At 39.7% G+C, this 27682-nt stretch overlaps 2 protein-coding genes across 2 annotated transcripts in view; one reads left to right on the plus strand and one right to left on the minus strand.

The window, feature by feature from the left end:
- Positions 1 to 3650: 3650 nt before the first annotated feature.
- csf2rb (colony stimulating factor 2 receptor subunit beta) lies at positions 3651 to 13099 on the minus strand. The gene is made up of 15 exons (XM_006798086.3): positions 13001 to 13099; positions 11341 to 11537; positions 10875 to 10992; positions 10594 to 10772; positions 10350 to 10504; positions 9703 to 9847; positions 9337 to 9469; positions 9072 to 9226; positions 7353 to 7486; positions 6999 to 7179; positions 6786 to 6879; positions 6582 to 6648; positions 6371 to 6450; positions 5975 to 6137; positions 3651 to 5237 (listed from the first exon to the last, which is right to left on the minus strand). Exons 2-15 carry the CDS (start codon positions 11444 to 11446, stop codon positions 4809 to 4811), a joined length of 2139 nt encoding a protein of 712 aa, XP_006798149.2. The 5' UTR covers positions 11447 to 11537; positions 13001 to 13099; the 3' UTR covers positions 3651 to 4808.
- A 9903-nt stretch (positions 13100 to 23002) lies between these two features.
- Positions 23003 to 27682, plus strand: part of pvalb6 (parvalbumin 6) — a 53644-nt gene continuing 48964 nt past the window's right edge. The window contains exon 1 of the mRNA XM_087839657.1: positions 23003 to 23295. The gene's annotated coding sequence lies outside the window, so the exon portion shown is untranslated. The remainder of the gene's footprint in view (positions 23296 to 27682) is intronic.

Genomic DNA, 27682 nt, shown 5'->3' on the forward strand with positions numbered 1-27682 from the left:
GGAAAGGGGAAAAAAAGGCAAGAGAAGAAAATGTGGGGGTTGATGTACTGTAGGTGAACTCTGGCACACACTCTCTCTGTAGTTTGTTTTTCACAATTACCCACTTGACTCTTGGCTGCAAAAACTCCCCAACTCAGCAGCCAGCTGCACTGGTATGTTTGTGAATTATCGAGCCAATAAGTCATCACGGCTCCTGTCATCATATCAGTCATACAAGAAATTACTTGACATAATAAATACTAATGTCCTGATCAGTATAGGGTTAAAAGGATTATTTGAATGTGGCTGCGAGTGCATATAAATAAGACCTTGTCGTTTTGTCTTAATCTGCATAAATCACTATGCTGGATCTCATATTATTGCGCCTGTAAAAAATGACAGTTATGTAAGGGTTTGCTCTGTATCTCCATATGTGATTCAGTGATTCGTGCATTACTTCCAGCCCCCCTCTCTAACACCGTCAATCTTGCACAGGCATACTATTCCTAAACAGCAGGCCATCTCCAAATTCAGCATTGAGGTGGGATGCCTGTTTTTCCATGGGTGTCCACCCAGCTCCCCAACCCCCCGCAGCCTTCAAACAAAAACAGGCGAGAGTCGTGCACTGAGGCTTGTTGACTGCGACAAACACAAACACAGGCAGTGCTCATGCTCATTCACATACATAGAGGGGTCAGCCACCGTAGCAGAGTGGGAGTGTCTCTGAGGGACAGGGACTAAAGGCACGGGACTGCTCATAGCTGACTGACTGACCTTAAAGGACATTATGGCTTGTTGGGTCTCAACAACACAATTACCTAACCAGCACACAGCCACTGGAACTAATAAATGAACAATCGTGACCCAAAACCTGACAAATGCTTCAATGCAAATTAAACACATCATGACCCAAATGTTGACCATCCTGACTCATAATGCTAGTTATGTCAGGATTCAGAACTACTTTGGCTGTAAGTTAGCGCTCTGATAGACTTGGGAGATTGACAGAAGAACACATGCTAAAACTATAGTGGTTCAGTAAGGTTATAGTTCACAAAGTCTGGGTAAATTTAGGGAATTTGTGAACCTCATAAAGTTAGTGCATGTGAAATCAGGCACTCAAACATGTGGGGGACCTTTGGGAGAGTGCAACCATGCAGAACTAGCTGCAGCTCTAATCTTATTTACATCCACCTGGCCAACTAGGGCTAGGATTACGATTGAATTTGTTTTAGCCACATGCTAAATACATACATTTACAGAAACTAGGCGATATTAAGTCTTCATTTTTTCCTTTAAAAACTTTAAAAGTTCCATTTGGTTGCTCCAAACAAGGGAAAATTGTGTAAAATGTTAAAATCCTTCTGAGATATTCTTTTACTCGCACTCATTCATCATCTAGATTGCAAATATGGAGACTTAAGTAAGACTGACAAAACCCATCTTAATGTCCAGGCTGCTTTGAAAGACATGTCATAAGTATGTGTGCTCCAGTATGGCTCAGATTCCCCAATGTACAGTAGTAAGGAAACAGGAGGCCTTTGAACAGGAGGTTACACAAGCATCCGTGTGGCGCCACGCACCCCCTACACCTTCCAGCACTTTTATTTTCCTGTTTTTATGTACGACAAAGGACAGGGACATGCCGTACACAGATGACCACACAAATACCCCCGTCATTAAGCAGTCTGGTCTTTCCATCAAAACATACCTTGGTGCTTTATCTCGACCACTTTCCATTTCTCCTTAATATGAATGCGTCCGTCACTCACTCCCTGGCCTCAGAACAATAGGCCCGTGACGACGACCGCGAGACCAAGGAATGTGTCTGCTTTTTGGGGCATAGTATTTGGAAAAGCCTGGAATGTTGGGAAAACACATCAAACACCTTCCACTCACCTTCCACGGACACATCGCAGGTCACATAAATGAGTGTGTAAGCATAACATAAGCATCATTCCTCAGTTAGCGAATGTCAAACTGATCCTCGATCTCATCAGGCAGGAAGTTGTACCTAGCGATGGGTTGAAAACACAGGAAGTTGATATCAGCATGCCTGGAATTCCACCATTGTGTTTTCTGCATGGAAAACAGAGTGACAATCTTATAGTTCACTAACACTGAGACAAATCACTGATCACTGAAGCACAATATCTTCACGAGGTGACTCTGATACAGTTATGTTGCATAGCGACCTAAAACATGCATGCATACCACAGACTCTGTGTATTATACACACACACAAACACACACTCACACCTGCTTTCAGAAACTAGCAGCCCCTGAAAACCCTCTGCAGTCCTGTCAGGCCAAACAGATGGGAAGATAAACAGAGCAATAAATTAGATAACGCTGCGAAACTGTGTGTGATGCTCCCAACACCGGTGTGCGAGGTTAAGAAATACACAGTCACCACGCAGACACACGCACATACACACAAACACAATCTGTTCCAATTTACAAAACCATTTTCAGCAAAACACGATAAATACAAACAAATTATCTTTGTCTCTGTGTACGTGGATGCTTCTGTGCATTAGAAAAACAGGCAAGGAATATGAAAGTGTTAAAATGCAAATGATCACAACTACAATTATGCTGCACAACATTTCATTTCTTTTAAACCTGATCTTAAAATTTGTAGGGGGGTTTTCCTATAAAACACAAATAAACACAATGCCAGCCTACATTTGCTTTGGTCATACCTCTGTATGTTTGCTCAGTAACAGTACTGCACTAAAAATGGCTGGACTATAAATGTTACTTTCACACTTAGCTGAAAACAAATTCAACCACAAAACCTTAAAAAAGCCACGCTATATTAAGAAAAGGTAGATGCATACCCACGCCTAGCTTTTTAAAAAAAACTACATTGCAAAGAATCTTCCTCACCTGCATTGTTTTTATGGGCCACATTTGATCTCATTAATGGACAGGTAAGTTTGGCTGCCTCAATGCAAAACACAAGTACACTTTGTATAAGCCAGTTGCAATGTTTGTCATTATATTTGGGCCACACAACACTCGTCTCAACATTTGTTGAGTTAGCTATTGAGTAAGTTAACAAATGCCCCAAATAGCCTAAACTGAACCTATATTTAATCCTATAATGCTCAAGTGCTATAAAATTGCTCAACAGGAATCCAGAATTACTAGTATTGCATGCAAATGAACTTAACTACACAGGAGGACAAAATAAGAACAACCTGAAGAAGGATTATCAGCTCTTTGGCTACAGAGATGCAGCTTATGATTGGAGAAAGCAGAGAGGCATGCACCGCAAAGAACACTGTCCCCACACTGAAACACACTGATCTGAGAATTATGCAGACTCAGTTTGTCTTGAACTGGAAATCTCGTCACAGTTGAATGAATCCAGTGGACAAGTACAAAGTTTTTTATAGTCTAGTTTTGACCAGCTGCCATAATAAAGCATGCACTTCAATGCATCAGTGTTTTCAGTATATTAGCGGTACTCATAATGGTACATCAGTAATAGTAACATCTTACTTTTGATATTTCTTTGCATCTTCACTGTGTCAAACTGTCTTCTACCTTAAGGACCTTTGGTCACATCTTCATTATATTGAATTTAAGACAGAAACGTAGCAAAAATATAATATTCTTTTAATTACAGCTGACAGCAGTTTACACAAGTTTATTTCCTTCAGCATAAAGATCATCCACAGACAGAGTGCATTTATAATATATATATATTACATAGTTTGGCAGCCCAACGTTTCTTATTTTCTCTTCTATTGTATTTACAGGCAGAGTTGTGCTCCTTCACCTTTGATTGCCATTACCTACATTAAAATAGACTTTGTGTGTTTAGATTTACGTCTCTGTGCCTTCGCTGACGTCAGTTCTAAACTAAAACCTTTGCACACGGCACTGGTTATGCTTATCTTAGCACAATCTGCACATCACAATGCAGATGGCATGTTCTACACACCTTTGGCAACACTTCGGCTACAACACTGACAACAAGGTCTCAACTCAGACACCTCTGTGCAAAACACGCATATTGTACACGACCACAGTGAATGTTACAGTTGGCAAACGTACAGCACACACTGTTTCCATGATGTGAAGTTCACATAGTTGCGTCCCTTCAGCTGTGAAGGCAACAAGGAATTAGAGGAAGTAATGAAAGAAGACTAGATTTCAACTGAGTTCTTAGAGTCTGCGGCTAAATGTGCACATCCTGTGTGAAAGGCTGTCATTACGCTGAAAGATTACACAAGCAAGTAAAATGATGGTGCCATGCATTTGAAAAGACGGTGCAACGCTTAGACACAGGCAGAATAAAAATTTAACGCATTGAGAATCACGAAAGCTGTTTTGCATGGCTGCTTTTTGGATTACGTTTGGATTACATACCATCCCAGTCTGTGCCAGGAAATTATCTAAAAAAGTCCAAAGAAAAGGCTTAGTTTGCTTCCCATAATATTGCATTCTATCCCTCATAAGCTTATAGACCACCTACAAAATTTGGCTCACTATTGCCCTCAAATGGTGAGACACTAAACTACACCTCAGTATATTTGATTTTTCTTTGGATACTCTTCCTGACACAACTCCAAAGTCATTTGCATTTCCTTCTGGGATCAAAACTGAGATCTTTCACTTTTTCTGTAAGCCGCTACACTATGGAGCCACTTTGTCAGTTAAGATTAAAAACAGGCACAAAGCTTCTCAAAAATGCTAGAAGGAATTTTTTTTCACATTGAAGCACCAGTAACTCAGAATAAAGTGAAAAGTTTATGCAAAAAGAAAGTTGTTTTGTGTGCAGAGTAAGTGATAGGTCCTCTTTTGATAAAATCTTCCTATGAATTATGCAGGCTAGCGCGCTGCTCTTGCATGAAGGCTGTGGGGAGGTGGCAGTACCCTGACGCCTGTACGGTGGCCCCTTCAGGCCAGTGGGTGAAAGGTCCCGACGTGTACTCTGGCGGTTTGCCCCCAATGGTTTGCTCGCTAAAGCCAGGCTTGATGTCCGAGTTAACGAGCCATGGTGTTGGATCATTGCACCTCTGGTCCTGCTCAGCACTGTCACACCAGTGTGTGCTCGTGTTTTCATCACAGTGGGACATGAGGTCCTGTGTGGATCTGGAGTTGCTGTGTCTGGGCAGACACACATAGCCTTCGCCGAAAAGAGTGAAATTTACAGGAGAAGGCGATGCAGAGTCATCTGACGGGGTTTCTGTGTCCATCTCTTCATCCTTGACACTCACTGACTCGGGGGCTGACTCCGGCAACTGTCAGATAAGAAACAGTGCTGTTTAGTCTTCAATCAAATGCCTTAATTTTTCTTTTTTTTCTATCTTTACCAGTGATGTTTGCTCATTTATGGTTTGCTATACATAGATTCAAGTAACACAGTTTTATTTCACACATTTCTACGAATCTACATCTTCACTTTCTGTTTCGATGAAACAGCTGGTACAACTTCCATCTCTGTGAATTAAGAGGCCAAAAATCTTGGCTTAGCACAAACACCGGAATCGGTGGGAAAACTGCTAACCTGGCACTTGCCATCACCGCTATAGGTGACATTCTGTTTTGTGTGTCTGTTCTGGAAAAAATAAAAACAAAGTGCCAGAACTGCATGCTGTGCTTTTACTGATGCAACAACTGCTGCAGTTAAAACTCAAAGGTTCAGGCTATCAGTCGTTAAACCAGTGGGCAATGTCACAGTGGCTATATCTAGTTTTCATATATAGCTTACAGGGATGTTTTTTTAATAGGACCAGAGACTTTCTATCATTGCACCTAATTAAGAAATTATCTAAAATTCTAGACAATATAGTGTGTAAAGTGTGTTCTTCTCATCTAACTATTAGCAAGAAAACTATTAAGTAAAGTTGTCCATACAGTATGTGGATATGCAAAATTGATTAAGGCTAGTTTAATATAAATTGAGAGTTTCATGTTTTTGGTTTTCAGGCTCTGGACACATGACAAATGACTTGGTTAGAGTTTCTGAGCAGCTGACCCGACAGAGGATGTATGGCCCGGTGAAGCTTATCGCAGAAGTGTCAGAGACGTTAACCTCCTCAGTAGGAGAGGGCAGGTTATCACAGCTCCAGCAACCCTCATCCTGATCCAGGCACTTTTTTTCTGTGTCCTTGGTCGGCCACAGTGAAGCTTGTGATGAGCTGCAGGGGAAGAAAATAAGAATTTTATTGATTTATGTAACAGCTCGTCATTTTGCAATTCACTTTCCGGGAGCTACGCTCAGTGATTGGTGACATTCAGGAGCACTGAACGGTCTGTCTGTGTGCGTTATCTAAGGGAACAGCTATAGAGTATCACTGATGCTGAAAGTGTTTTCTTTTACTAAAAAAAAAATGTGCAGACCTCTGGACAGGTCAAGTGTGAAACATATTACCATGTAGATAAGACGTCCAGTTGTTGCACTTTGCAAATATACAGCTTTTCAGTCTGCGTAAGGGTCCGACTGCCGGGGGACTGGATCGCAAATAGATGTAGAGAAAAAAGGAAATACACATTTACATATAAAAACAGCAAGTGTGCAACATTTATATAAAGATGAAGAAGTAGCAAAAAAAGTAGCAAAATGTAAACTGATCAAGTCTTACCATCAACTCTGACAGGATTTTGCTTTTTCCTGGAGAAGGAACTGAGTCCACCCACCCAATTACATTCCTAGTGGTTAAAATTTATGCAAATAGGGTTGAATTTATCATTAAAAAAAATCATTCTTATGAAATTAGAACATAATAAATGCATTATTTATACTTTTGATGGCAGTAGTTAATTTTTGCTTTACAGAAATAATGTACCTTCGACAAGCTGGAATAGTGCGGTACAGAATGAGGAAGACTAGAGCCACTGCTGCAGTGATAAGTATATAGATCCAGGTTGTGGGGGACCAGACTGTTGGTGCGGAAAACAGAATTAATGATCGTGTTATTGGGGGAATGACATGAATCATGATATGCTTTTTTTTTTTTTAAGTTTTAAGCTTAAACATATTGAAAGTAAAGCCCACAAACCTTCATTAGTGGTCCACTCCACAGGATCCGTCCATTCTGATGGGATTCCTTTATACTGTGAACCTGATCCAGGGACAACCAATGACCTAACTTTGACCTGGTAAACCTGGAGTGGGGCTAAACGTTTTCCAAGGATGGTCCAAGAAGTTAAATCCCTTACTTCCAGTAGCGTAGAAGAATTCTAAAAAAAAAAAAAAAAACCCCAATAAATAATATATATATGTACCTGATTTTTGTTATTTTTTTCAGTTACGTCACCTTTAAATTAGTACGTCTTTTATAGTTAATGGGAATGAGTTCCAATGCAATTATCAAGATTAAAAACAAACAAACACTGATAGTAACGCTTCTTACCTCATCTTGTTTCCTGTAATAAAGGACCTGATAATACAGGCCATGGTTTTGACTCTTGTTTGGTTCGGTCCATTTCACGATCCAGTTATTGTCTTCTTCCGTCACATTTACATGCTGTGGGGGGTTGGGACGAACTGTGGAATAAGAGCAATGCGGAGAAATTCGTTTATAGCTAAAGTTATTGTGGAAAGTTTTATGCATATTTAACAGCTGTGTGTGGTATCGCTTTTGCCTTGTGATTTAGTGTCTGTACTCGTTTATCTTGCCAAGTGGGGACTTTAATCTTACTGCACTAACCTGTAAGGACTTGTATTTCTGTAGAGACTAAAATTAGCCCATGCTAATTTTTTAGGGTATTATTAAATTTTAGGGTAAAATTAGATTTTAGATTTCACGTCTGGGCAGAGATTAGGCATTCATTCTTAAGCTCACTGGTTAACTTTAGGGAATGCATTATGCCAATGAATAAGCCCCACAGGGTGTAGTTAGTGTGTGTGTGCGTGTATGTTTTGTCATGACAGACTGTAGTGGAAAGTACCAAAAGGGGTCTTAAGCATTTTGGTATATATATATATATATATATATATATATATATAATATATATATTAGGGGTGCAACGATACACAAAATTTATGGTTCGGTTCGATACTTTGGTGTCACGGTTCGATATTTTTTCAATACAAAAAAATGTTCATGCCTTTTTAATTTGTCATTTATTAAAATTATAAATATATATTTTAACTCAAAAGTAGTTTTTAAATTTAATGTTGCTGAAACAACAAAATAATAAAAATAAATAAATCTATCTGATCGAGAAATCACTCATCTTTGGAAAAGAGAGTTTATTACAGAGAAATGTCTCTTTCCAAAATAAAAGCTATACTATACGCTTCTTCTGGGCTATATTCTCAGCAGCATATTAAACATATCAGGCCCATAAGGAGAATCATGTGCTAACGGCTGTCTAAATGACTCGGGTAAAGTTTGTAGCATGCGTGCTTGTTGTTTTTGTCTGCTTCCAAAACCAAGATAGTTCCAAACGCCAGATCTGAATGAGGGTGGGGGAGGTTCAATTTCGGGTAGCGTTGAGGCAGTTGCCATGTTGCAACGAGCTTAGCTTCTGTCTTGCTAGCTTGCGCTGCGCTCAGTGGATCTGCGCTCGACAGTGCAGCCTAGGCGGAGTAGTCGAACACAGATCCACTGAGCGCTCAACACAGACAACATCGTCAGAAGAAAAGTTGGTAAAATAAATCAAAAATTTTGTATTGTTCGATACCCATGCGTACCGAACCGAAAGCACTGTATCGAACGGTTCAATATCGATACGAGTATTGTTGCACCCCTAATATATAATATATATTGAGTACAGTCACATTAGTGTATAGTATAAAGAATGGATGAATGAATTTGGATGGAAATCATTTTTACTAAAAAAAGAAGCAGTCACCACACTGTTGTGACTAATGTATACCAGGGGCAATATAGAGACAAGGTATATAAGTAGCAGATAGCTGAATGATGATAGTCTGAATTCTAGATCATTTATTTAGACGGAATGGGTGCAATAGTGCTATTTAAACAGTAGGTGGGGCTACTCAATCAAGACCCTTTTTTCTAAGCGCTCCTTAAGTGTGGATTTGGAATTTAGAAGAACAAGCATTATTCCCAGATTGGAGCACCCGACCAGAATGCTGTAGCTCCAGTCACATGTTTACTCACTGTTTTGGTAGAGTTTAAAACTCTTGGCACTGTGTGTTGGCTGGAGGTTCAGCTGCAGATGTTCTGGGTCTGTGACAGACAGCGTGCAGCTGTACCTCAGCATCATCCTGGTGAGGTCAGAAGTGACTGCTGGGTTTAAACAACATCTCTCAAACCTGAAAGCAGAGGAAATGACACGAACGGTCTGATAAATGGATGGACGAATGATGAAGGTGCATTTTTCATTTCCAGCCAGGTGGTGTTGCCAGCGTCACGCTCAACTTACGCCGCACTCTCATTGTGTCGACAGGCCAGCTGGTAGGTAATGATGTGAGCCAGCTCTCTGCTCTCCTCCCAGCTACACGTTACCTCCTTCTCTCCGTCCAGTACACAATGCAAAGTGGGAAGCTGCCCAAAGTCTGTGGCCCAAGAGAGAAAAAAAGAGCTAATAACAACAGCTGCAAAGCCCCAGACTTATCTCTCACTCCAGTAAAATTGGACAGAGGAAGAAGATTAGAAATGTGAGGAAAGCAGATAAGAGTGTGGGTCTCCTTAAGAAGGAAAAGTCACTACTTGTGCAAAATTATTCAATATATTAAACATGCCAACCAATTTATTCGGAGCTGAAGTTGAACCGATTTCTTTAATTTACCTTCTTTAGTGTGCCAGGTCACCACAGGACTCCAGTCACTCCACAGGCCCATGCTGGCCCAGGCCCTCACTCTGGCTTCATACCTGTGACCTGGACGCAACAGCTGCCTCTCAAGTGTCATACTGGTGTTTGTGACATTCACAGTCTGCAAAGAGAATCAGGTGTTGTGAGTGGCTTATGGAATATTTATTTATTGACATTTATTCAAGGTTAAAGAAGTATTTGGATCAGCTACTGAGTTCTATGTGCATTCTTATTTTATTTTCCAGGTTTTCAGCTACCTAGAATGTAAATGTATGTTTATGTTATTTGTTTAAATCCAAACTGTGAATGTGTTAGCATGCTTATGTTTGAATTCAGAACCTCCCCAGGTGTATCCTAATCTGTTTTTTCTATTTCTTTAACGTTGCCAGGCTTCTGACTCGAGGGTCTCGTAGGTTTGAAGCTTTCCTGTGAGAGGAAATCTAAAATGTGATTTATAGGCATCAGGCCACTGGTTTCATTATTATTGCTAAATATATTGCAAGGAAGTATGAAGAGTGTTAAATGCTACCTCGGTTTCTATTTTCGACCTTTCAGTTAAACTGACGTGCTACAAAGATGAGGCATTTTCAATCCAGTTATGATCTTGCACGCGCGATGCTTACCACCCAGTTGTCCTCTCTGTGCGTCTTATAGCTGAGCTGATAGGTGAGGTTTTTGTTCAGGGATGACGAGGGAGGGTAGGGGCTGGACCAAATGAGCTTTCGGCCACCATCAGGTGCATCGTGCGTGGAGAGATTCGCTGGTGGGAGTGCTTTCACTGTAAAAATGCAAAAGCGCACAACATCCCGAGTGTTTAGTTTCACTTGAATGCTAAAGGAAACACAACAGAATGAATGTTAAACTCACGGTGCTGTAAAAGATGAAGAGTCTTGTGCTGGACAGAGGAGGAGGAGAGACAAGTCTTGTTTTGGAGGAAGAAGGCGGTGTGTTTTGAGCTGATGACAAATGCATTGGCTTTATATCTACAGCGGACATCCCTGTGCTTAGCTGCATCTCTAGGATCAAATGGCTCACACTTCACCTCCCTGCAAGGACATGAACACAGAGTTATTCCTTGAAAAAGGCGTCCCATGTATCTTTTTTTTCTGTTTGCTTCTTCACATCTTTTGTCCCTTTTTTTTTTTTACCTGCCAGATTCTGTATCGACCCAGAGCTCCAACTGTGTGTTTATGTGTTGCCTCCACTTGCAGTGGACATGTGACATGTAGTTATTATGGCATTGTAATGATTCCAGTATTGAAGACACTGAGCAGAAAAAGAAAAGCATTTTAGGTAATCGGGCAGTCGCTTTGTTGTATTCCTGCAATCTTTAGTTATCTTCAACTCAAAATGATTATAATTATATAAAAAAACATTTAAGATATTCTTGCACTTCACCTTTCATAACAAAATACATTTCATATGACAGTTAGCCTTTTTGCTTTACTTTTCCTCAGAACCTTTATCAGATTTTAGGTGCTCATGGCACGATTTGCATGAAAAACTATTATTAGCTAAATATGCAAAAGTCACTGTATTTTAAAATGAAAGTACAATAAAAATTAAAAACAAAAAATGTAGTTGTTTGAAGGATTACACCGGGCATATATTTACCATTTTGTGAGTTGTTGATCTCCTGGATTACACAACGATCTGAACCGGAGAAAAGAGCCAGCTTAGGAAGCTTTGCCAAAAGCAGAAGCCAGAAGAGAGGCATCATTATTGCGGCCAGTGAGGGCAAGGTGGCCCTTTTGTTATGAGCTGCTCTCCCGAAACTTGCCCAACTGCTTTTACTGATATCATCAAGAAGTCTGAAGACAAGACGGAGCAGAGGGCAGTGTGCAAGAGAGAGAGAGAGAGGGAAGAAGAATTAGTTCATTTACTAGAAACAATGAACAAATGAGTCATGACCACACTACGAGCATTCTTCCGCTTTGAGTGTCTGCTTGTTGTGGGATGTCACCACACATCCGCCTCTCTCTTATCTCTTTTTCTCACATGTGAGACACACAGATAAAAAGAATAAACACACTGGGGATCACACACCGCCACACATATGTATGGTTAAGTTGTGTGCGTATGTGTGGGTGTTTGTATATGTGTATGTGTATGAGTGAGGGGTGGTGGTGGGCATTTTTTTTTGTTTTAAATGTCTGGTTTTTTTTATGTTTTAAAGAGATGTAAACACCATACAATGACTAAATGTAAAAAACACAAAAGAAAAAAATCAAATTTTTTATCCACATTGCAAAAAGAAAATCAATTGATTCATGTTGCGTCCACTTTTTTGATGTAAAAACAGTAAAACCTTGTACAGTTTGGACAAATAAATGCAAATTAAATCAAAATGACATTTTGTGAAATGCATTTGTAATTTTTTTTAATTGATCCCTCAACATGTTTAAATAAAATTTGATGTACAATCATAAACAACGTGAATGCAACCTGAAATGGTAATGAAGTTACAGAAAAATGAGGGGAAAAAAAGACTTCAGTACATTGTTTTAGAATATCAACGGGGGATTTTAAGGGTCACTCAGGCATTACTTCTGCCTTTAGAGCTGCTGTTTACTGTAGAAGGTTGGGGGAACCCCCGTTCAGGAGAATGTGGGAATCCAGTATTCACTCTGAAACTAAACAACCTTGTCAACCTGTTATTGTCAGAGGTGCAGGAGGCCACAGTGTAGAAGTGGAAACCATCAGTTGAGAAATCAAAGACAGAATGATTTTCAGAAAATAGCACAAGAAATGTAAAAAAACAAACAGAAAAAACCCCAAAACAAAAAACCCCACAGCACCTGGAAACACCTGTATGTTACTGTATTAAGCTATTTTTTTCATTTTGTACACTCACTGTATTTTCTGGGCGATGTTTTGAGCGTTCATAAAGAAAAGTGCGCATGTTTCTGAAGAGTCTCAGACAATTTCTCATCTGATTGCGAAAATTCTGAGCAATTCAAAGGAGAAGAAGTCACAGGATGACATATGCTGGGAATTCATGTCCGCTTTCATGAGCTCAACACATTTTAAAATGAGCTCGGATGAAGCCCAAAAAACAAACCTGTGTATTTGACTTTTGTGGATTTTTATCATTATTTCTAAATAGGGCTGATGCTCACACATCAGAGGTCATTAAATTTTTAAATAATATAGCAACATGATTTTCTAGCTGTGAAAAAGTAGCAGTTGTGAGAGGCAAGCGTTCACCCCTTTCCTAGCTCACCCATGATCTCCAACACAGTGCAAGGGTGTATAAAATAAACGTCTCACTTACCTACCATAGATTGTGAAGGCTGTTTTTCCTTTGTCCTTCTCTCACTGTGGCTTCCTTCTTGTCAGCCAGTCGAGAAGTCTGTGGGAGTTTCCTCTGTGACGAGTTCAATTTCCCCTTTTCTGTCCACAGTAGCATGTAATGTCACCTTCACGTCAAATGCATAATCAGCTGTTTTACATGACAAGCTCTAAAAACATGCTGTCGTATTGCAACACTTCTTGCGAAAAAAGCCAAAGTGCAGAAGGAAGACGCAGTGGAGGCTTTTGGTTTAGTTTAGAAGTTTATGAAATTCAGAAACGTCGAAGTATGATTCGTGTTTTTGTTTCCGAGGACACAGAAAACATTAAAAACTGTTCTAATGAGTAAACAAGTCACAATAATAAGTAAGAAATAAGTACGTTTCTGGCAACAAATTTCTGGCTTACGTGTAAAACGGTAATTATTTCAGGATGGCAAAACAAAGTAAAAATCTTGACGGTACATATTCTGGTTTTACGATAAGGCCTTATCAAGATCTGCCAGCCAACGTTTAAGCAGTTAACCAACCACATCCCTTCAGATAATGACAAATTTTTATTTATGTGGCTTTACCACAGGCTCCTGAAACCTCCGCCTCTCAGTATCACATTCGGGATACACCACTTATTTACGTCCTAAAGCCATCAGCACTGAATCCACGTTTTAAAGCTTTCTGATTTAAAGCATTATGTGTTCTGAGCTGCTTCTTCACATACTTTATATTTTCCTGCGGTGACTTGAAACTCTCCATTTTAATCAGAGGTGGGCGTGATGAAGATGTCATCAAATAATGATCATTCAGTGTTATAACATGTAGAACGCCCACATCTCCTGAGTGGGTAGAGTTTCACATCTTTTTGTCAGATAAATGTACATTAGATTAGATTAGATTAGATTAGATTAGATTAGATTAGATTAAATGGGGTTACAGATATTTCCTCCTTAATATATACAGTAAACTCTCACTTTCATGATTTTGAAAAGCTTTATTGAAATGTTCAGTTTGTACCTGAGAACATGAGTTTAAAATAAAAGAAATAAAAACATTTTTGTCAATAAAAAGTTCCTGATCTTTCCTGTTATGGTACTGAAACTAATTTGAGCTAGACTCTTTCTAGTCTGTTCTACAGCGTTGAGTCAAAACACACAATCAAATAACCACCTCTGGTTACAAAATCACTTATATTTAGACTTCTAAACCCCACATACACTCTTCCTCATCACACACACTTTTCTAAATAAAAAGTACGTATGCAGTATGTGCACATTGCCAGTATACTATTACGTATGTATAAAGTTGCTGAATTTTTATTGGCACTCGCAACTTTTTTCACTTTCCTACCAATAGTGATTCCTCAAACTAAATTTGAAACTGAGTATCTGCTTGACTCACACAAGCTTTTCACATCTTCTTTCACTTAAGCATGAACAGTCATATGTGGGTATTTGCTCTTTAGGAGTAAATATCTTGCTGCAGGAGAATAATTGTTAATTATTCCTTTTTTTTTTTTTTTGCACAATTGATTTCATTTGCGCAAAAATTACGTCTTTTGATTTTAATAGATTGACTTTTTGGAGTCAAAAGACAAGAGCAATATAAAGATGACAGAGTTCGTGTTATTTCTTTATCTCTTTCCTTTTTTCGTTTTTAGACCCATACTGTAACTTCCTGCCGAACAAATGTCTTTAACACCTCAGTCAGAACAAAGTTGATGATGAGCTTAGATACCGCATGACCAGTTCCTCATTTCAGCTAATGACACTCACACATTTCACAAAAAAAAAAAAAAAACTCGAAAAAAGGACAATTTATTGAGTTCAATGCACAAAATATTCTTAGAGGTCACATGTGCAAGAGGGTCAAAATAATTAAATGTCTTCAATAAATTTGCACAGCTTGTTTGCTACATAAAAAAATGCTATCATGAGCAGTCAACCACTTGTGACTGCTGATACAGAGCTGTCAGTGTTATCACTTCAGTGTGGGTTTGGTGTGAGTCCTGCCGACTTGAGAAAACTAGAATAGCTTTCTCTAGAGGTTTTATAAAGTAAACAAAAACTCCCTTTGCTTCTAAGAAGTGATGAGGAACTGACCAATCAACCTGCTGAACTTCACATATCGGCCCTGAGGTTTGAGTCAAGGAAAGACGAGTATGAAGAATGATCTAACAAGAGGTACGTTTTGTTTTGGAAATGCGCCATCAGCAGATCAAAAAATAACATGAGAAAGATCAGTGTTTGAAGAAAGCTGGTATCTGGTAGTAACTTTAAAAGGTCTTGCTTTTCAAAGCATGCCATGCAAAATGTGCAGGAATACTCTGCAGATATAATTTAGAGCTTTACAACATTTTACTTTGAATAATCTACATGTGATGCTTTTTTTTTTTCCTTTTTCTGTTTTGCATGTTCTGAGGTCGCTTTCCTCGCAGCTTATTTCAGCCTCGACCGTGCCCCCTAGTGATCTTGAGCTACAACTGTCGATCTGCAGGGTGGATGGATGGTGGAGGATGAAGAGCAGTTTAAGAGACTTTTGGTCTTCTTAACAAAAAACAGTCACTTGATCTTAATCTAAATACTAAAAGTATTTGTTAAGATGAACAAATTCACAGTACAGCAACTTACACATACTTAAATTGATGTGTGGTTTTAAATTGGTTTCTACTTGAGTGACGAATAAATGACATTAGTCCCAGGAATCACATTCCCCAGACTGTGCTGAATGTTTCTACTGTAATTGAATTCAGACTCAGTCTCATGCATAACCTGACATAAACCTGACACATGAGCACATTTCAGTGCTCATTTCAGCACATTTTAGGAAAGTTTTATCCGGTAAAATTCTGCCAGGTAACTATTTCCAAATCATTTGAACACAACATATGTAAACAGTTACATGTCATTTACTTTTTACATACCACTTACTTTAAGCTCGTTCATGCACTTAAATATGCTTTACCTCTGTTGTTTGCTCAGGCAGGTTTTTATTAGAAATTATCCAATAGTTTTAGGAAGAACCACTCCCTTAAATGTTATATTTCTTTTATAAAGAGGAGACTAAATGGTTGGAACCATTGCTTTAATCTATGATAATGAACAATGTGGTGTTTTTAATTAGATTATTAGATTACTATTGGTATTATCCTAATATATAAAGTCATTATATAAATTATATATCTATCTTTCTCGTTTAAGATCTATCTATCTATCTATCTATCTATCTATCTATCTATCTATCTATCTATCTATCTATCTATCTATCTATCTATCTATCTATCTATCTATCTATCTATCTATCTATCGTGTATATTGTGTTTTTCGAACTTAAGACAGCTGGCCGCTTACACACATCCAAAATGTTATAGAATGCTATTTTACATAAAGAGAAAAACGGAATGATCGGGCACAACTGCTCACATTAATAACAATGTGGTTAAATAAAAGTCTAAAAAACCAAATAATTAAAAAAAAACTTCCTTTCATACTGTCTCTGGCTTTTTTATGGCACAGGTACAGTTTCATCCAATGCTAAAGCACTGTTAAGGTGTCACACTAAACAATACAAAAGTATGGCAAGAAAGATCTGAAGTGCTTTGGTTCCTATATTTGCACGCCTGGTTTAATTTGACTACAGTTTAAGGAACTGTAGTGGTTAAAACTTACAGTGGGAATGTGACTTCTCTAGCGAAATAATTTTACATGATTTACATGACTGAACCTAAAACAACAGGAAACTTATTTCCTTTTCAGCACCAGCAAGTCAAACTGCTGTGCATCCTGTTTAGCCTTGCGGGCAAATGCACTGAAAAAGTAAAAGACAGACATCACATTAGGATTTACTTTTTGTGTGTGTGTGTGTGCGTTTGTGTGTGAATGTTTACTCTTTTGAAGTATTTTTAAATGTCACTGTTATTTGTCACACTTTTCCCCCTTACTTTAATAATAACAGTGACATGCTACTTGAACTCCTGCCTTTTGTTGTGTTAAGAGCAGTGAATTCATGATGGCGACTGTAGAATTTCATTTAATGATACAGCAACAAACTACTTGTTTTGCTAATGTTGGACAGGCAGGCAGCTGGATTTCCACAGACAAAGCAGCTTAATTGCTCAGTTGTGTTTCTCAACAGGAAAAACATTTACTTTGAACAATAAGTAGCTGTAACCCGAACTGTTAGATCAGCGCTCGCGGCATTTGTACACAAGCATGGACCAATCTGTTGTAATCTCTGAGGCAAAGTAATGTAAACTAATGGGATCAATACGAGAGTGTGTGAGACAGTGGGCTGTGCCAGAGCTGAAAAAGCAGAGAGAGTTACTGAACTTATGAAAATTGGCATACGTGCCCAATAAGGATACATGAAAGTAATTACAAAGCAGTTCTGCTTAAAACCGAGCTGCGTCCCGCTGGAAGAGACACGTCTGAGCCACTTCCCAGTGCTTCGTGGTTCTTGTGTCTTCTTCTGTTTTTTTTTCCCTTTTTTTTTAAAAAAGCAGTTGGCATGCACAGAAAATGGACAAAAACCTAATATTGTAATTGAGCCAGACAGTTGCATTACTGTCTGATTACATCACTTGAAAACAAGAAAAATCAAAGCTTAAGATTATGTTTAAAACTTCAATATGACATATGCTTTTATGCAGTATTAAACTTAGAACATGAGTGTCAAATATAAGGCCCAGGGGCCAGAATCTGCTGGATGGCTTTGGAAAATGTTAAGAGGGGCATAAATCTTTGGACTTAACTGTATTTTTATGTTTTTTACAGCTTTTTCGGTTCCCCCATAGCCATTCATACTACATTAAAGTGGATAAGTAATGGATAAACAATTGAATGACTGAAAGGTTCCTGTTTTTTTTTCTGTCTACCATCGAAATTTAGGTAAAAATAAGAATATTTCCATCAATCAACAAAAAACCTTCGGTTTTATAAATGTGGGGGAGTCTGGGCAGTGAGCTACCAGAGCTTTTTTTGTAATTTTGCACATTTATCATATAGAAAAATAGATATGCTGTTGACATCACACTTCTTTATTTTATGTTAAGAAAACTCAGCGATTAAAAGTGGAATTTCACTCAGCCTGCTTAAGATCAAAACAGCCTGTATGTGTCCCTCGATGTAAAATGAGTTTGACATCCCTGACTTAACAGAAGCAATGATAGCAGTGAATCTGTCAAATAACATTAAGAAAAGTCTAGATGTGTCAATGATTTTCTAGGCATCTGAGCAGCAGTTCTGCCAGACCTCTTGTTCCCCTCCTCCTGCTTTTCCTTATACTTATTATTTTCCCCTACTTCTTCTTTGTGCTTCCTCTTCTACTTGCATGTTTTGATTGATTCGTTTTCAAGGTTTTCAATTTCTTTTACAATTATACAGTGGCATTTCAGCCAATCAAAACGTTCTGTGAATTTTTTATCTACTCAGTTTAGTCAATTGTGTCCTCAGAATCTTATATTTCCTTTTGTGTTTGTTAGATAGAATGTTTTTTTTTCATCAGTTTTATCAGTAAGTCTTGCTATTGTAAGTCTTTTAAAAGCACTGGTAAAAAAAAAAAGGAGAAGAAAAGAAAAACACCCAAGTGTCATATTATGGCCTCATCATGTCTGTGATGCCAGCGCCTTATGATAGAAGCACAGTATTTGGCCCTGGGCCTAGAATTGCACTGCAGACAATGTGTAGAAAGCAATGTCTCCACAGTCACTCTGTGTCTGTAGGAAAACTTCTCTGAGGATATCCAGGTTGGAAAGTCCTATGAGAACCAGTGTTGCAATGTATATGTATTTATATAAGTATTCATTAATATCAACAAACCCAATATTTTAAATGCTATCTGCATAGACAGTATCTTGGGGTCTTGTTCATGAGTGCGGGGAGAGGGAGCAGGAGATCAACAAACGGATTGGTGCTGCGGCTGCAGTGATGCGAACGCTGTACAGGTCCGTCTTGGTAAAGAGAGAGCTGAGCTTAAAAGCGAAGCTCTCAATTTACTGATCGATCTACATCCCTACCCTCACCTATGGTCACAAGCTTCGGGTAGTGACCGAAAGAACAAGATCGCGAGAACAAGCGTTGGAAAAAAAGGGTGGCTGGCCTCTCCATTAGAGATAGAGTGAGGAGTTCAGCCATTGGGGAGGGGCTGAGAGTAGTAGTGATGGGATTTCCGACTCTTTTTAGAGAACCGGCTCTTTCGGTTCGGCTCACTAAAAAGAGCCGGCTCTTTCGGCTCCGAACCGGCTCTTCAGGTTGTTTTGTTGCTTTAATTAATTTATTACTAACAATAATATAAAATTATGCACAAAAGGAATTACTAATGTAAAAAAAAAAGTAGTTTTATTTATACATGTTTATATATAAATATATACGGTGGCCCCTAGAGACAAAACACGTACAAACTCCAAAACACATTTCTAGCATGAACTGAACTTCCAAAACAGAGCTACACAGATCACTTAAATTACACAATTGAAAGCATGAAAGCATATGTATATTGTTTGTGTATTTATACACAAGCATTCATATATAGTCAAATAATTAAAAAAAAAAAAAAGCTTTTACATGTTTTGGAGTTTGTACGTGCTTCGGAGTTTGTACGTGTTTTTACGTGCTTTGGAGTTTTTACGTGTTTTGAGTTTGTACGTGTTTTTACTTGTTTAGGAAGTTTGTACGTGTTTTGGAGTTTTTACGTGTTTTGGAGTTTGTACGTGCCTTGTCTCTAGGGGCCACCGTAAATATACTTTTATTTATTCACTCCACATAAAATGTAACAAAAATCAACTAGTCAACTTTTAACTATTTAAGTTTTCAGCTTTTTCCTTTTACAAATTTAAAGTGAAACAACACAAAACACTACAAACCACAACACAATTAAATATAAATTAAAATATGAAAATAAAAAGAACATGCATATTCTCTGTCATATGGGCCTGCATGAATAAACTTTCTGAATCCTTTATCATCTGCAACTGAAAATAGTTGTGGATGATTACTATACCTTTCTAATGTGACGTTGTTGTCCCTGGCTCTCTTTCTTTCTCTTTCCCTCCCGCTCTGTTCCTGTGCTACTGAGTGTAACTACCGCCCCTCCCCCCTGTGCCCAGCGTAAAGCACAAGGCTCGCATGCGGAGTGAAGCGGGAAAAAAGTGCGAGAGAGAGACAGAAAACAAAAACCACGGCTCGCGATAAGGAGCCGGCTCGCGTCGTTCACTTCAAAGAGCCGGCTCTAAGAGCCATTTCGTTCGCGACCGACCCATCACTAGAGAGTAGAGCTGATACTCCTCCACATTGAAAGGAGGCAGTCGAGGTGGTTTCGGCATCTGACAAGGTAACTCCTGGGCACCTCCTGGGTGAAGTGCTCCAGTTATAACCCACTGGGAGGAGACCACAGGGCAGACCCAGGACACGCTGGAAAGACTATAGCTCTCAGGTGGCTTGGAAACGCCTTTACAGGAGGTAACTAGGGAGAGGGAGGTCTGGGCTTCTCTGCTTAGGCTGATGCCCTGAAATAAGCTGAAGAAAATCTGCATAGAGTCTAATTATTGCCTGCATGTAGTATTATTACTTCCTCTTTTATTACTAGTTGTGGCTTTTGTGCAATGGGAGTCTTGCTTTGGATGTTCAGTCTACACTTATGGAGAAAACACCCTGTTGGGTGAAAACATTGCAGACATAACCTATGATATAGCTTTACACAAATGAAAGCAGTGGAAACAGCTGTGCATAGAGACTGCAGCCAAAGCTGATTTTAGCAGTCTTTTGTGAAAATAGACACCATCAGTACACTAAATAGCTGAGTACAGCTTTTTTTTTTTGAAAGGGAGAAAAGAAATCCTAGGATTAAACTGTGCATTGGCAAGCATCCACTGTGCTGAAGTGTCCTTGAGCAAATGAATTCTCACCTTGTCAAAAATGAATCCCAGCCAGCTTAAGAGTACTGCAGACTGACCCAGACCTCTGACACTGAACACAAATAGACAATTGCATGAAATGTATATCTAACAAAGCATCTGCATGAAGTGACGCCTCTCCTTTAGAAGCCAGTGAGAAAGGACCCCAAAGAGATGTGAGAAAAGATGCAAAAGCGACCACAAACAGTTTTTTTATATGCTAGTTTAGGATTTTTTTCATTTTCACTTTTACATTCAGTAACCTGCTGATCAACAGCAGGGTTTCTTTATAAATCCATGAAGAGGAGCAGACTGCATCACCTACATAACCAATGTACTTCTGCTAACTTGAGCTTTTCCAGCAAGAGTGCAGCAAGCTAGCATTTAGCATCACGCTGGCTCTCTCGCATCTGCTCAGCGGTTAGAATTGCTGCATTTACCATAAGTGGGTCCTGGGTTCAAACCAGGGTATAGTTCTTTTGTGAGGAGGTACACTTCTCCCCATGCTTGCAGAGATTTTTCTTGGAGCTCTGTTTCTCTTGCCATGAAAAGGATGCTAGGTTAATACTGTCTATGAGTGGCTGTGGCTTAGGAGCTACACCATGTTGTCAACCTCTCTGTTTCTTACTTTGGCTCCTGAAGTCAGCATGTTGAAGTAACCTCAAGTTGCCCCTGGTGCATCCATCAGAGTGTTAACGTGTATGTAAGTGTTAGATAAAAATACCAGTCTATTTGACTATGTCAGTATAGGAAAATCTTGCAGAAGAGACGCTTAGTTTCACTTCCTGGTCAAATTAACACCTAAAAATATCAAACTAGAGTTGGATTACCAAGAGGATAGTCTATCCCAGGGGCCATGGGTGTCTGTAGGAGTTGACTCACTTTTTTAAGCAGGCCTAAAGTGGTGATTAGAGGAATTGCAGTTTTCAGTCATGAGACTCAACATCATTTTAATCCAAACCATGATGTTTTACTAAAAAAAAAACCAGATAGCTTTATTGTGTTCATTTATTTGAACAGTATCAGAAAACCAAATTTGAAAATAAAAGTGTAAAAACAGCAGTCCTACATGGGACTCAAACTCCTGGAAGCCCCATGGTTTCTCAAAATATGCTCCTGTGTTCGGTTGCATGGTGTTTCATACGTGCAATCAGGCAACCCACTATGAGCAAGCACTGGGTGACAGTGGGAAGGTCACCCAGTGCTAAAGTCCCTTTAAACAGGAAGAAACCTCCAGCAGAACCAGGCTCAGGGAGGCGCAGCCATCTATCATGACTGGCTGGGGGTTGGGGGAAAGAGAAGAGAGCAGAGAGAGGCAGTCTATCCATAGCTGTAATGCGGTTTGCTCACATTAAAACTTTTTGTACAGTATGTTACAATCCACATGTGAACCATTACTCTCCTTAAAGTTCCTGAAAGGTATATGTATGCTCACCTCCCAGATTCCATTTTTGTCACCAGCCTCTCACAAAGATCAAGAACCTATCTTTTGCTTTATTTTCCCTCCAATTCTCCATCCGCCGATAAGTTATTGCTCCAAAGTTAATTGCAGTGTCCGTACTGCAACACATCAACACAAGATCGGATTACAGCAAGATTTAATGGATGGAAGGACATTTTCTGCACTCTGAAATTGATTGTCTCCAGGGACCGCATGCATGCGACGGCTTGACATAAGTTGTTCTTGTATTATTTGACGCTGTTAAAGGTTACATAACGGTGCCCTGAAATCTCACACTTCCACTTCTCTTCCATCAAATCATAGCTGAACACATCTATTTCCTGTCAGGCTTTTTTGTCCTCTGGCTCCCTTTTAGACTTTTGGTTCTGCTGCCCTGTCTGCATTTTCTCCCTCTAATCTAACATTTCCGTCGTCCTCGGATACTTGGCTTTTGGTCATCTTTCGCATGCATCTCACTCTTTTATCCTCCCTCCTCCATCATTTCTCATCAATAAACCTCTTTTTCTCTTTGTTCCCTTCCCTCCTCTCTCCTCTCTCCAACTTTCCCTTCATCCGCTGCAATCCCTCCTCCTCTCAAACATCACACAATCCCCTCCTATCCCAATCCAGTGCACCCTGGCTCTCTCCCTCCCTCTCCCTTTATCTCTCCCTCCCTCTCTCTTTCTCCCCTTCATCTCACCTCCAGCTAGCTAGGAGAATCCTGCTCCTCCACTTGGATCGCTTCAGCCCGCCCCTCTAGTCCACTTTTTCCCTTCTCTCACTCTCTCTCTTTATACCTCTCACTCCCTCTCCTGTCTTGTCTCTCTTTCTCTCTCTTCCTCTCTGTCTGTCCTCCACTTCTTTTTTATCTGCCAGAAGCTCACAGAGGCTCGCTGCTCTATCTTCAACCACTGAAGATTCAGAAGCACTCCGGACGGAAGATCCTGTCACAGAAGGTAAGTGTCTATGCTTGTGTGTTTGTGTGTGTGTGAGTCTTTAGGCATTCACCCTACCCGTATCAGCACCTTCCTCGGGATGCAGATGGGATGGTGAGAAGAAAAGAAGGGTAAGAGAAAGATGGAGTGACAGATAGAAAAAAATGTTGTGGAAAAAGCAAGTTGTGCAATAAATGGGAAAGTGGACAGGATAATGAAAAATATTTGGAAGAGGCAAACAGCTGTGGATGATGGTGAAGGTAATGGTGAAGAGGGGGGATATTTCAATGCAGCAGTCACATCCAACTGCACCATCCAAAAAAAGATGAAAAGAGTCAGAGAGAGTTCAAGAAGAGGGAAAGAGTGATGCTGCAATAATAAAAACAACCAAAATAACCATAACATTAAAAATGAAACGCAAAGAGAAACTGAGAGAAATATTTGAGCTTGTGGAGGGAAAAAACTAGAATGGGATGCTGATGCTTCCCCGCTGTTGCAGCTGCATGCCTACAACACAGAGGTGCCTGCCTCCTCCTCTCCCGTAAAAATCCCATTCACAAACAGGACCTGAAAACAGGCGATAGTGATTGGTTCCCTGAGCGCTGTGTATGTGTGCTTTATTTTGTGTATGTGTGTGAGCATGGGATCGAAGGAAAGGAAGATATGGAGCAAGAGTGAGTGTGAGCAGTGGAGAAAACACAGTGCATCCCCGTGCGTGTGATGATTTGGAGTGAATGAATGTGCAGGGAGTGTGTGTGTGTCTGTTCTTGTACATTAACTGCACTGCCATAGTACATACTACACAATGCTGCAGAGGCATTGAGACAAACAGTGACACTGCATTGTATATCTGTGGAAGCACTTTCTCACTGACACCACAGCCTCACAATGACAGACAGATGTGGTCACAGACTTGGGATGGCAGTAATTTGCAACCAGACTTGAACTCTTCCTCTCTCCTTGCGTCATTCACATTGCCATTCCAGATTGTCATCCCTCTCCCCACCACTGTCACAATCTTCTCTGCCGCTGCCAACCCTTCGAGATTAACAGCTGTCCAAACAGCGACGCTCTCATGACTCCCCAGTTCTGGCCAATTAGAGAGCGACATTTGTTTGGGGAGAGGGGGAGAGTCGGTTGCACTTCAAGCGGAAGGGGGTGATCAAAAATGGTTAAAAAAAATGGATGGAGAAAACTTCAGATGCCTTCTTAGTGTAGGAGTGATAAGTTGGACTGAAAAGGGAGGCGTACAGATAACGATAGGATCCCGTAGAGGCCAAGAGTCAAAGACAGAGGATCACCAAAGCAATTAAAATATATCTTCTGGTAACCATTTGAAGCCTGTGCAAAGATTTAATATATATAATTCTGCTGTACTGATATTTATTCTTGGACTTTATAATAAATTCTGTGTTCTGCCAAATACATAGAAAAAGGCAGATCACGAGCTTTGGGGCATGTAAGCCAAGCATGTCTAACATATTCACCAGTCCATCCATCATAAAGTTGAATGAAAGACATAAAACAGTATTTTCTTTTCACTAGTAGTTAGCTTTTTACCTTAACTTTGCAGCTTGACTGAGACACTTACAAATTATCAAAGAGATATATAAATGTCTGTCATCTGCATATGATTTGGCATTATATAAATAAAACTGAATTGCGCTAAATGATTTATCACCTTCCCTATTAGATATAAATTCAGATGTGATGCATTGTAGAATATCTTTTTGTGATTTCATGGCAGCCCTGCATAGATCCCTGTGGAATGTAAAATACCTACATATATAATTATGTCAGTTTTCGTCTTTAGGCTCGAGATATGAAACAAACCACGACAAATTATAGGGACATACAATTTTGTGTCATCTGCATATACAAAAAGTGCGTATGCAGACAAAGGAGAAGAGAAAATAGGGCCCAGATCAGACCCTGATGTGTACCACAGGTAATTTCTCTAGATGAGGAATTGGCCCTCCAAAAAACCCCATTTTAGAGTGACATTAACCTATAAAAACATTCTTTTTGCTCCAATATTTCAATAAAAAGGATAATATGAAAATACAGCCCTCTGTATCTGCCTCTTGCTCTCTCTCTCTCCACTCCTAAAACGCACACATCACACAACCCCATTAAACTTTGTCACCACTTCCCTATTAGCTATAAAAGTCAGACTCAGTGCATGGTAACATATCTTCTTGGGATTTCATGAGAATTCAATGAATTAAAAAGCACAGGGCCCTGCGGAGTGTGAAATACTCAGGTGGGAAATAATGCTCTGTGGGAGGGAACCATGAGACGGGGTTGCAGGGTGTGTGTTAGAGAGAGAGAAACAGCTTCAAAAAGAGGGAGTGAATGTTTTTCTTATGTCACCGTGTTTGACAGGACAAGAAGATGAAAAGAGAGTGACAGGGGAAAGAAAAATAAAGATTGGTGTGTGGACCATTATATGTCTGTGTGTGTATGTGTGTGTGAAGCTACAGCAATGATGTGCATGCGCATTTAAGGACACGTCTGGAAAACTGCGGCACAGTATATCTAGTATATCTGTATATTCCACGTTTCTTCAACTGCTGTCATTGCAATATTGTCTCTGTTTTAAAGACTCTCAGACTAGTTTGAGGTGCAAACTTGTTTATGTTTAGGTGCTAAAAACTTATTCCAAGGTTGTGAAAAGATTGTGATCTGTAACAAAAAAATGCTCCTTCACAGCAGTAACCCTGACGAAACATGAGCTGGGATCGACAGTGCCATCTCGCTAATGCCATGCGTTAAGCTCCGCTGCTTAAGGACACCTTGTGCTAAATGAGCCAAGCCAACAGCTTTGATAAAACACCATTAATTGTTGCCCCGGGAATGAGAACAGGCTGATTTAGGGAGGCACTGGGAACCAGTTTAGAAATTCCAAACCTTCAGTAGCAGATGTGCAGCAGTTGCGCTGATGCGTCACATTAACAGTATGACTGGGACATGAACGAGTGCAGTTATGTGTATATTGACAATGTGTGAACGAGGTGCCACCTGTTTAACAGTGACAGTTTGTTTTAGAAGACTGTGCTCAATTGTGTGGTAGAGTTACACACAGGATATATGAATGATGCCATTACTATATTAGCAAGAATATGGATGCTGATGCGCTGTCTAAATCGGCTTTGAAGTCTTAAAATATTATTAGATATGATGTTACGCTACTGACTTTTTAAACAGGAAATTGACAGGAAATTTAGGGTGTGGTCAAAATGAGTAGGATTCATCCTGTGGTGGCTATAAAACTCTGTAATACATTTCATGGTAATCTATCCAATACTTTTCTATCATCTTTTACAGCCTCGGGTAAAGTGGTGGACTGATACACAGACAAACTGACATTAACATCCTTAGCGTACAAACAGACAAAGAAGCAGGAAACACATGACTGACATCAAAGTGCTCTTTGGTTTACAACAACTTTATTTTTTCAAGTGAATCCAAGTGAAACCATGCATAATAATTAAAAAAAAAAAAACCCCTACTGCCTACTTAGAGCTGCTGCTGATTGTGTTCAGGGTTTTATTTTTTCCTGCGTATTGCTGAGGAGGATGTGCTTTGGCCTACGATGCAAATCACCCTTTGCCTATCTTTTGTCCTCTGCTGCCCATTGTTGCGGTGCACATGTTGTGTGAGCAGGGAGGATGGAAGCCCATTGGCAGAGGGATGGGTAGGGAAAGATAGTGGAGTAGCTGTTTCTGGAAGCGTGTGATAGCACATAAGAGAACATCATGAAATCAATAGTCAGAATGTGAGCAGCATATTGACGTTTCTTCTAGACCTTTATTTATTTATTATTTTTTATTGTTATTTTAAGCATCACTATCATCATTGTTCCTTATTTTTGGTGCTTTACTTCCTGAATATCTGTAAATCCGAACATTCTTCCACTGATCCTCCACATATTTCACTTCCTGTGATCCGCAGTATCTCGAGGATGAGACCTGACTACTGACCATATGGTTACCCCGTCACCACGGTTTCTTAAGAGGTTGTCTGGATAATTAAAACACTATTCCAAGGAACGGAACAGAGGTCACGCAGAGAGAATTTGCACTTGAGCTGATTTCACGAAAAGCACAATTAACCCCCTGTTCAAAGGGCCCTCGTTGAACGGCGTTAATTAAAACACAGATTTGAATAAAGATGACTGAAAAAGAGGGAGTCGCGTGATTTTGCTGAAGAGATGGAAAAAAGGTCAACCGGGGTTCGGCATTTAGGAACAATTGATGTCCATTTTTTAAATTCTCACCTCTATCCAGTGTGTAATGTCCACGGATACACAGAAACAGGGCCTGTAACGCTTGTCCAGTCATAGGTGACACAAAGACCCCCCATATACCCCAATGCACCCACAAACTAAGCAGTTGCATTTACACAG

This window comes from Neolamprologus brichardi, chromosome 4 (genome assembly GCF_056152115.1).
Source record: "Neolamprologus brichardi isolate AB-2024 chromosome 4, ASM5615211v1, whole genome shotgun sequence".
NCBI classification, from domain to species: domain Eukaryota; kingdom Metazoa; phylum Chordata; class Actinopteri; order Cichliformes; family Cichlidae; genus Neolamprologus; species Neolamprologus brichardi.